At 47.2% G+C, this 10516-nt stretch overlaps 1 protein-coding gene across 2 annotated transcripts in view; it reads right to left on the bottom strand.

Moving 5' to 3' along the window:
• Positions 1 to 9249, bottom strand: part of LOC137532558 (uncharacterized) — a 97076-nt gene extending 87827 nt beyond the window's left edge. Inside the window, exons 1-2 of one of the 2 annotated variants that reach the window (XM_068253188.1) lie at positions 9102 to 9249; positions 2455 to 2849 (exon numbers count right to left, since the gene is read on the bottom strand). In XM_068253188.1, coding sequence (XP_068109289.1) covers positions 2455 to 2841 — 387 coding nt within the window. In that variant the 5' untranslated portion in view covers positions 2842 to 2849; positions 9102 to 9249. The remainder of the gene's footprint in view (positions 1 to 2454; positions 2850 to 9101) is intronic. The other variant, XM_068253189.1, reaches the window with a different exon arrangement.
• Positions 9250 to 10516: the final 1267 nt, after the last annotated feature.

Genomic DNA, 10516 nt, shown 5'->3' with positions numbered 1-10516 from the left:
GATAACTTCATCCGAGTCACCAGTCTCAGAAATCGCAGATTAACAGCAGCTCAGATTAGAGACCAGGTCAATGCCACACAGAGTTCTAGCAGCAGACACATCTCTAGAACAACTGTTAACAGGAGACTGTGTGAATCAGGCCTTCATGGTACAATATCTGCTAGGAAACCACTGCTAAGGACAGGCAACAAGCAGAAGAGACTTGTTTGGGCTAAAGAACACAAGGAATGGACATAAGACCAGTGGAAATCTGTGCTTTGGTCTGATGAGTCCAAATTTGAGATTTTTGGTTCCAACCACCGTGTCTTTGTGCGACACAGAAAAGGTGAACGGATGGACTCTGCATGCCTGGTTCCAATCGTGAAGCATGGAGGAGGTGTGATGGTGTGGGGGTGCTTTGCTGGTGACACTGTTGGGGATTTATTCAAAATTGAAGGCATGCTGAACCAGCATGGTTACCACAGCATCTTGCAGCGGCATGCTATTCCATCAAGTTTGCGTTTAGTTGGACCATCATTTATTTTTCAACGGAACAATGATCCCAAACACACCTCCAGGCTGTGTAAGGACTATTTGACCAGGAAGGAGAGTGATGGGGTGCTGCGCCAGATGACTTGGCCTCCACAGTCACCAGACCTGAACCCAATCGAGATGATTTGGGGTGAGCTGGACTGCAGAGTGAAGGCAAAAGGGCCAACAAGTGCTAAGCATCTCTGGGAACTCCTTCAAGACTGTTGGAAAACCATTTCAGGTGACTACCTCTTGAAGCTTATCAATAGAATGCCAAGAGTGTGTAAAGCAGTAATCAAAGCAAAAGGTGGCTACACTTTTGGTCTGTACTGATCTATATCTATATCACGCACACACACATGCATACGTACATACATATAGTCCGGTTCATGGGTACTTTACCTGACAGTCTGAATATTGAACTTTGAATAATTGTATTTCTGCTGCTTATACAGTACATGTTTGCTAATGGTCAACATGGATTTATGGTAATATATTGTGGTTGCAATGTGCTTCATTATCACTACATGCCCCCATATTGACTTGGGTCTGTAATTACTATATAAGAATGTTTCATTTAAAGAGAACCCGAGGTGGCATTTCATTACGTTAGTGGGGCACAGAGGCTGGTTGGGCACACTAACACCAGCCTCTGTTGCCCCATCGTGTGCCTCAAAGACCCCCCTGCTCGCCGATATAGCTCCCGTAGTGCTGGCGACACGCAGTGCGTCGCCAGCACAATGTTTACCCTAGCGCTGTCTATCAGCGCCGCTCCCCCGCATCGCCGCTACCCGCCCGCGTCCCTTCCCTCTTATCAGCTGGAGGGAAGGGACGCGGGCGGGTAGCGGCAATGCGGAGGAGGAGGGGGAGCGGCGCTGACAGACAGCGCTAGGGTAAACATTGTGCTGGCGACACGCTGCGTGTCGCCAGCACTGCGGGGGTATAGCGGCGAGCAGGGGGGTCTTTGAGGCACACGATGCGGCAACAGAGGCTGGTGTTAGTGTGCCCAACCAGCCTTTGTGCCCCACTAACATAATGAAATGCCACCTCGGGTTCTCTTTAAGAAGATTCCTGTTGTACTACTAGATAGAGTCATGAAGGGTTTAGTGTAAGGCTGGGATCACAGAAGAAACACAATCATACTGTTTGCAAACGGAGACCAAAGCACAAACAGATATTTTGATGGAACCTATGTTATCTATAGGATCTGTTCAGACATCCCCATTTGCAATGTATGCGTTTTCTCCATTGCATTGGCAGAAAACAGTCAGGTCCTGTTGTCAGGTTTTTTTAATAAAATAAGTGCTACTTATCTGATGCTTCGTTCAGCCCCAAGCTCCCAGCATGTCCCTTGCTGCAGCTCCGCCGTCAGCCGCCGCTGCCTCCCAGTCCCCGGTGATGACGTCAGGTTGACCTGGAGGTCGACCTGTACTGCGCCTGCACAAGTGGCGCTGTCAATCACAATAGGATCCTATGGAAAACTGACGTTTTACAGCACATCCGTACGGCCGACTCCAGAAAAAAACCGCAGATGTGAACTGGGCCTAAGCCAGCACCTATTCAATAAGACCTTGGGCTAGACTCCCTAACACTTCTACTGTCTACTGAGTGCGCCCTAGTAGCTGCAGCTGTGACACTGAGTCCGCCAACATAAATGATTGGTGTCTTGTCTTAGTTGGGTGCACGTAACCTAGGTAGCGCGGGTTGCACTAATTGCTCAACGGTTGTACGTTACCATCGGGAATACCAGTAGAAATGCTGTGTGCTCCCTGCCCACGACAACTTCACCAATCTTTCCTGTACACACCCCCTCATTTCATCTAACAGCTGAAACCTGACTGCCTTTTGTAACAGTCCTGCTCTCACCCCCATGTTGTTTAGCATTAAATCCGCCCTTAAATTAGCACACAAAACTTCGACAATGATTTCTAAAATGAGACATACCGTGCACTTGTCCTCATCCTTGTCTTTTGGTAATGCTTTTGCACCTTTCTTTTTTTGTTTCCCCTGTTGTTGTCCTTGTTTTTGTTCCAACTGTTGTTGTTTTTGTTTCAGCCATTGTTCTTGTTTCGCCTTTTTTATTCTCTGTCTCCATGTCATCTGCTCATTCACTTGCCCTGGTGGATTTGGCTGCTCTCCTTGAGCTCCCTGCGTAATCTGGTTGTATTGCTGCTTCAACTTCCACTGCAGTGTTCGGAGCGAAGGTGTGTAAATCTTATTTTTCTGGCCCTGCTGCCCAAACAACCCTTTCTGTCCTGGCTGCGCAGGTTTTATGCCCGTTTTTTTACTTCTTACCCTCCTCCTTTTTTTGGGATTGGCAGTGGGGTTCATTTTTACTCCTTACAGCCAAAATAAGAAGAGGGGGAAAAAAAAGCAAAATTAAAATTGGATTCCATCACACGAACACACCTGACTTGCATAAATGTGAAGCGACTCCAAAACTAGTATAGTATAATCTCATGCTTTGCTCATATATAATATACAGTATTGCCAAAACTATTGGGACTGAACCTGGCAGTCATTTTAACAAATCATTGTAGAGCATGGCATCGATCAGAACAAAGTTCAAAGAACAAAATTAATAAGACAGCTCTGTCATCCTGTAGACTTTTCTGTGTTTTTCATTAAAGGATACCCGAAGTGACATGTGACATAATGAGATAGACATGTGTATGCACAGCGCCTAGCACACAAATAACTATGCTGTGCTCCTTTTTTTCTTTCTCTGCCTAAAATAGTTAAATATCAGGTATGTAAGTGGCTGACTCAGTCCTAACTCAGACAGGAAGTGACTACAGTGTGACCCTCACTGATCAGAAATTCCAACTATAAAACACTCTCCTAGCAGAAAATGGCTTCTGAGAGCAAGAAAGAGATAAAAATGAGAAATTTTTGTATTATTATTATTAATTGTATTTATAAAGCGCCAACATATTACACAGCGCTGATATGAAGATCACACTGTAGTAACTTCCTGACTGAGTCAGCCATTTACATACCTGATATTTAACTCTTTCGGGCAGAGAAAGAAAAAACAGGAACACAGCAGTTATTTGTGTGCTAGGCACTGTACATACACATGTCTATCTCATCATGTCACATGTCACTTCGGGTAGCCTTTAAAAGGACAACAAGTGAAGCGAGAGGGCTATGGATTCTGCCATATTTATTTCATTTTATGCAATACCAGTTGCCTGGCTATACTGCTGATCCTCTGTCTCTATTTTATTTATTTAAGTATTTATATAGCGCCGACATATTACGCAGCGCTGCACAGAGTATATTGTCTTGTCACCAACTGTCCCTCTGAGGGGCTCACAATCTAATCCCTACCATAGTCATATGTCTATGTATGGTAGTCTAGGGCCAATTTAGGGGGAAGCCAATTAACTTATCTGTATGTTTTTTTGGGGATGTGGGAGGAAACAGGAGTGTCCAGAGGAAACCCATGCAGACACGGGGAGAACATACAAACTCCTTGCAGATGTTGACCTGGCTGGGATTCAAACCGGGGACCCAGCGCTGCAAGGCGAGAGCACTAACCACTATGCCACCGTGCTGCCCTCAAGAACAAGTCCCATTTTAAACTTGTAGCCATAGACCCTGAACAAGCATTCAGCAGATCAGGTGTTTGGGACATTTTTGTCAGATCTGACAAGATTAGCTGCATGCTTGTTTCTGGTGTGATTCAGACATTACTGCAGCCAAATAGATCAGCAGGGCTGCCAGGCAAACAGTTTTGTTTAAGAGGAAATAAATATGGCAGCCTCCATATCCCTCTCACTTCAGTTGTCCTTTAACTCTGATCTGCTGCTCCTTGACCTCAGGATCAAAGTCAAAGTACTATACTTGCTTTTAAAGGGATACTGTAGGGGGTCGGGGGAAAATGAGCTGAACTTACCCGGGGCTTCTAATGGTCCCCCGCAGACATCCTGTGTTGGCGCAGCCACTCCCCAATGCTCCGGCCCCGCCTCCGGTTCACTTCTGGAATTTCTGACTTTAAAGTCAGAAAACCACTGCGCCTGCGTTGCCGTGTCCTCGTTCCCGCTGATGTCACCAGGAGTGTACTGCGCAGACACAGACCATACTGGGCCTGCGCTGTGCGCTCTTGATGACATCAGCGGGATCGAGGACACGGCAAGGCAGCCGCAGTGGTTTTCTGACTTTAAAGTCAGAAATTCCAGAAGTCAACCGGAGGCGGGGCCGGAGCATCGGTGAGCGGCTGCGCGGGCACAGGATGTCTGCGGGGGACCATTAGAAGCCCCGGGTAAGTTCAGCTCATTTTCCCCCGACCCACCTACAGTATCCCTTTAAATACTAAACAGCCACCTTAGTGCCTCTGTTACTGACCAAATTCGAAACATACAGTATATCCAAGAAAGCTTCCTTATCAAAAATGATACATTCTTATCTTTTATGTTTGTCATAGGGGTGAACGAAAATTACACACACACACACACACACACACACACACACACACACACACACACACACACACACACACACACACACACACACACACACACACACACACACACACACACACACACACACACACACACACACACACACACACACACACACACACACACACACACACACACACTACTATATTCAGTGCATCTTACCACACAGAGGATACCCGGCACCTTACCCATGCTGAGCTACGGGATTGTTTACATACATCCAATGCTGCACAGTGCGCAACACCCTGCTGCACACATTACAGTGAATAATGGATGCATCTGCCATTCATTACAATAAACATCTGCATAGCAAAAAAAAAATGTAAGTACATTACGATAAATATTTTTGAACATGACTAGCCCCATGTAAAGTTTTGGTTCAGGCTGCACTCATTTCAGGAATCATAGAAAATTCAAGAACAAGTCCCATTTTAAACTTGACAGTACTATTGAGACAATAAATACCTGACCTATTTTTTTTTTAAGCTTTCTTGGCTCCTGTTGCATGCAACAGGAGTCCCGGGTAAGCAAGGCCTTAAAGCCCATGCACGGAAAAAGCGTGAGTGCCCTAAAGCTCCCCCACAAAACGTGCATGGGCAGCCACGGTCCCCACAAAACAGCAGGGCCCTTCCGGTTGTTCCCCAAAGGGAACCTTCCCCCTTTGCCTTCGGCTCAGGGGGTGGCATCCTCCAACACCCGAGGGGTTGGAGGATCCTGGAGTCCTCCGACACCCAAAGGATTGGAGGACCCCGACGTGCCCAGTGGTTACCCAAAGGGCCTGGCCATGTGGCAACCGTGTCCACATGGTCCGGGTGGCTCCCCCGAGAGGGGGCCGGGTGGGAACCCGGAGTCCCCAGGGGACAAGTCCCCGGTGCCAGCAAGCTGGCCCCGACCTTGCGGCCGAAATTATAAAAATTCCGCACTCTCCCTAGCTAAAAGGCCGGGGAGCTGCGTTAGTCGGCTATGCATATGGGCAGTACAGACCAAAGTACCCTACTTCCGCCTGGGATCTGCCACATCCCAGGTTTTTTCAGGTGCACCTGGAGCGCCACTTCCAGGGGCAGTACGCCTAAGCAAAGCCCTCAGCCATTCAGCTTCGACCATGGTATAGATCCATTCAATCAGCCTCTGGGGAGTTACGACAAGATACCTGACCTATACTTTACTAATACAGCCATCCATAAAAGTTTGATTGTGTGATGTTCTTGCCTAGGTATGTGCAAGCCCTAATCTTTATCTTATAGAACTGTGCACTGCATAAGGTGACCATTTGATTTGGTAAGATTGCACAATCAAAACTGTATCATAAGTGGGCACCTTAAACACATAAACCTTACAGCAGGATGCCTGAGTTATGGCCTGTTCAGACAAGGGGTGAACAGGCATTAAATGATGATCGCACTTTTACCGTCAATTCGCATAAATGCTGCACTGAATCCCATTTTTTTTAGTTAATTTGCATAAACACACCTCCTGTGTCCCCTATGTGAAAATATAACACATTTGCTTTACAACTGGAAGCACCACCAAAGGTTGCCAAATGCTTTTTCTTGCAAGCAGAAAAGAATTTGAGCGAAAAGCCATGCTGCTGGTTCAGATGCCCATCTGAACCAGCCACTAAAATACCACCAGACTATACAACTTAAAGCAAACCTGAGATAAACAAATAGAAATAAATATACCTGGGGCTTTCTCCAGGCTAATCAGCCCTTCACCGTCCTCCGCCACCTAGACCCTCCAGTAAATGCCATTATCTCACTGAATCACGGCGTGCTGCATATGCCCAGCCACGAGCACACACCCCGATTTCGGGAGCGCTCTGCGTACTGCGCAGAACGCTCCCAGCCACAGAAGCACAAAAAGCGAACACACGCAGCCGGACTGCCCCGACTGGTGAAGATAACAGGGCAGCTACCAGAGAACCAAGGCAGCGGAGGAGGACAGTGAGGGACCCATTAACCTGAAGTGGGCAGGAGAAAGCCCCAGGTATCATTTTTTTTCTATTTGTTCATCTCAAGTACACTTTTAATAAGAACCATTATGTATAAGCTTCCTAAGAAAGTGGCATAAAGGGAAGGTCGAGGAACTAAAAAAAAAATAAATAAAGTTGAAATCCACTTACCTCGGGCTTCCTCCAGCCCCTGGCAGCCGACCTGTGCCCTCGCTGCAGCTCCGTTGGCTCCCGGTCCCCACCGGTGCAGGTCAGCATCTTCCTGCGCTCTAGCGCGCGGTTCGGAGTCGCCTGCGAAGTACAGTCCAGATGACGTCAGCACAACTCAGAAAGCAGCTTGCGCAGTAGACATCTCGAACCGGAGGGGACCCGGGGCCATCGGCGGTGACCGAAGCTACGGCGAGGGCACAGGACAACTGCAAGCATACATTTGAAATTGGCGCCGGTAGACTTGGGCGCAGGATACAGCTGGTATATGGCTGATCCTGCTTCTGCACAAATCCGGGCCGTGTAATATCAGTGTTCTCCCCAGCATCAAATAGGTGGGCGCTCCGCCCGGGTAAGTTGGGCGCCCGCCCGGCTGCCATCTCGCGCTGGGCAGTCATCTTGCACCTGGCTTTTATGCACATACATTTTTAGATGTTCCTGGCGGGCCGTAGGAAAAGTACTGCGCTCCGCGTACGCTGCGTGAGCCACTCTCCTCTACGTAGGAGACCTCGCACTTCCTGGCAGGCTGTATTTGTGATGCCTTGTGCCTCGAGAATGCTCATTGGCTTGGTGGCATAAGAGGCGGGACTATCTGTTCTGAATGCTGTGGGCGGCTGGGAGCGTTCCTCCACGAACGAGAAGTTCAGCAGCGTGACAGTCAGCCAGTCAGCTAGAATAGCATAGCTATTTCCCTGAGTCTTTTACACGTGGGTAAGCTGCCGATCTTCTTTCACTCTGCTTTTGGCTGTCGCCTTCATTTTTCTAGTGTTATTTATCACTCTGTGGGAGTGTAGGTTGCCCTATAGAAGTTTTCCTTGTGCGCTGATCTCGGTTTTGTTATTTAGCACTGGATTGCGTTGAAGGTCTGATCAGCTTACCCAGCATTTTGTAACACAGCTGGTAATAACCAACAACACTTATTTATATGCTTTTTTAACTATCTCTCGGTGCTGCGGTGTGCTTTGTGTTGGCCAATATAATGTGCACCTAAACTGCAAAACCAAATTTTCTGAATGATGATCAGGCTTGTGATTAATTGTGGTCTTTTTTTTTTTCTGATAGATCATTGTTAGTGATAGGTTAGTTTACTCCTGCACATATCCCCCATATATTGGGCATTATCAGCTGACCTTCTGGTATATTTTTTTTTATTTTCTTATAATGTCAGCCTGTGAGCTAACTCTGGCAGTTACTCTGTGCTGTGAAAACTGTCCAGCAAAAGTCTGTGCAAAGTGGTCCATTGCACAAACTAAAGAATGAACTCTTGAGCCAGTGTAGAGACTACAAGGTATGCACACTATGAGATATGCAATACCCCTTGACCCGCCACATCCCCCCCACCCCGACCCCCCCTACTTTTCTCTCAGCAGCATTAACATCTGACATGCAACAAACACTCCCGTGTGGAGCACAGCAATAACCCCCATAACCACCAAATTTCCCCGTGTCGCCCCACCCGGCTACTTTTCCATGCCACCCGGCTGGAGAAAAATTCTGGGGAGAACACTGAATATACTATTCCCCCTCCAGGCCGCCATGGATAGTGGGGGAATGATATAAATTCGGCTTCCAGCAATTGCTGGAGGCAGAATTATTGCGTTTTTAAGCAACTTCGGCTCCGTCCTCTGACGGCGCCGACGTTACTCACTGAGCGTCGCTGTAGATGTGATTCCCATTATAGTCTATGGTGGCACCGGCTGCGCCCAAATCTAGCAGCGCTGAAAAGCACTGCTCTGAACTGCAAGGGGCTGGAGGAAGCCCTGGATAATAATAGATTTTTTTTTAATTTAGAAAAACTTTGATGTGTCCTTAAAAAGCATCTTGTCTAAAACACCGAATAGAAATAACTGACGATAAACACAAACTGACAATGATTACCTCCTATAACACACAGTTCTAACCATACCCCAAATATATAATATTAAGCAGCACCTATCTAATAAATCAGCACAGCCGCGCGTGCTTACCTAAAGTATAGCTTGATACATACACAGTACGCCTGAAGGAGCCTTTCGCTGCCTGCAGGAGCCCGTCTGCTCCGCGCGGCGCACATCCACTCCGCTTCCAAATCCCGCACTATCTCCGCTTTCCTGTCTCTCAGGCTGGCGCCATTTTTCTAAAGCTGGATTCCATGCTCTTCCGAGCAATGGAGGCTTCGGGAAAATGGCCGCCACAGGCAACAAACGCTTCTCTAGTGGAGACATATTTACTAAAGTGAATTTCGTGAGGTCATCAAACTGAGACTTTGAGGAAAATTAAGTGGGCGGAACAATAGTAAAAAAAAAAAAAGTGCGTATCCACTCCAGGTGCTCTCTGTCTGGAGGCAATGTTCCTGCACGGTCGAAGCTTATTGTACAGTTTATATTTGAACATATACGTTATTAGAAAAGGTTTACATTTGACACTCCTTCTTGCTTTTTAGACTTGTTATATTGGTGTAATATATGGTGGAAAATATATACGATGGAAAAAATATCCTATAAAATAAAACTCGTGTCCCTGCATCCACTGTCCCTGTGTCCATGCTTATTTTTGCCAGCACGCATAGGTGGCACACAGTCGCACACTACAGGAGGATGTGCATGCGTAAGCTGGCGATGTGGTGAAAGGGGCGGGCGGGGGTCTAGCCCCATTATTGTAATTGGCCTAATGTCTCTAGCAGAGCCGGGACAAGGTCCTCCAGCACCCAAGGCTGAGACACTAAAGTGCGCCCCCCCCCATCCCTCCCACCCCAGCCGTCTCACACTGATTGCTATTAGACTAAGAGGCGCCACAGGGCCCACAACCTCCCCAACACCTTAATCTCTAGTTATCTGGCTTGCAGTCACTGCCATGTATGCTGTTATTTCTTTCTGCTTCATACACAATTAGGAATGACAGTTAAATGAATTGTGCCCCCTCCTACACTGCGCCCTGAGGCTGGAGCCTCTCCAGCCTATGCCTCGGCCCGGCCCTGGTCTCTAGTATATATATATATATATATATATATATATATATATATATATATATATATAATTGTCCCTCAGTGAACTCAGTGAAGCACAGTCTAATGCCTACCATAGCCATGTCCATCATCGTCCAGGGCTGTATGTTTTTAGGAGTTGTGAGGAAATCCACACAGACATAGGGAGAACATGCAGACTCCTTGCAATCTGGCTGGGATCCAAACTAGGGACCCAGAGCTGCAAGGCGAGCTACCACGCCAGCATTATATATACAAAATTTGTATTTATTTTTCATGCCCATAATAAAGTAGAAATAGCAGCTTTAAGCTACAGTGACCAGATGCCCCAGTTTACCTGAGACAGGTCCCAAAATTAGGGCCCCTGACCCAGGAACAAATATGTCCCAGCCAATATCCCAGTTGGGCCGCGGGACTCTG

This window comes from Hyperolius riggenbachi, chromosome 9 (genome assembly GCF_040937935.1).
Source record: "Hyperolius riggenbachi isolate aHypRig1 chromosome 9, aHypRig1.pri, whole genome shotgun sequence".
NCBI lineage: Eukaryota > Metazoa > Chordata > Amphibia > Anura > Hyperoliidae > Hyperolius > Hyperolius riggenbachi.
This window is presented reverse-complemented; position numbering and strand designations above follow the sequence as displayed.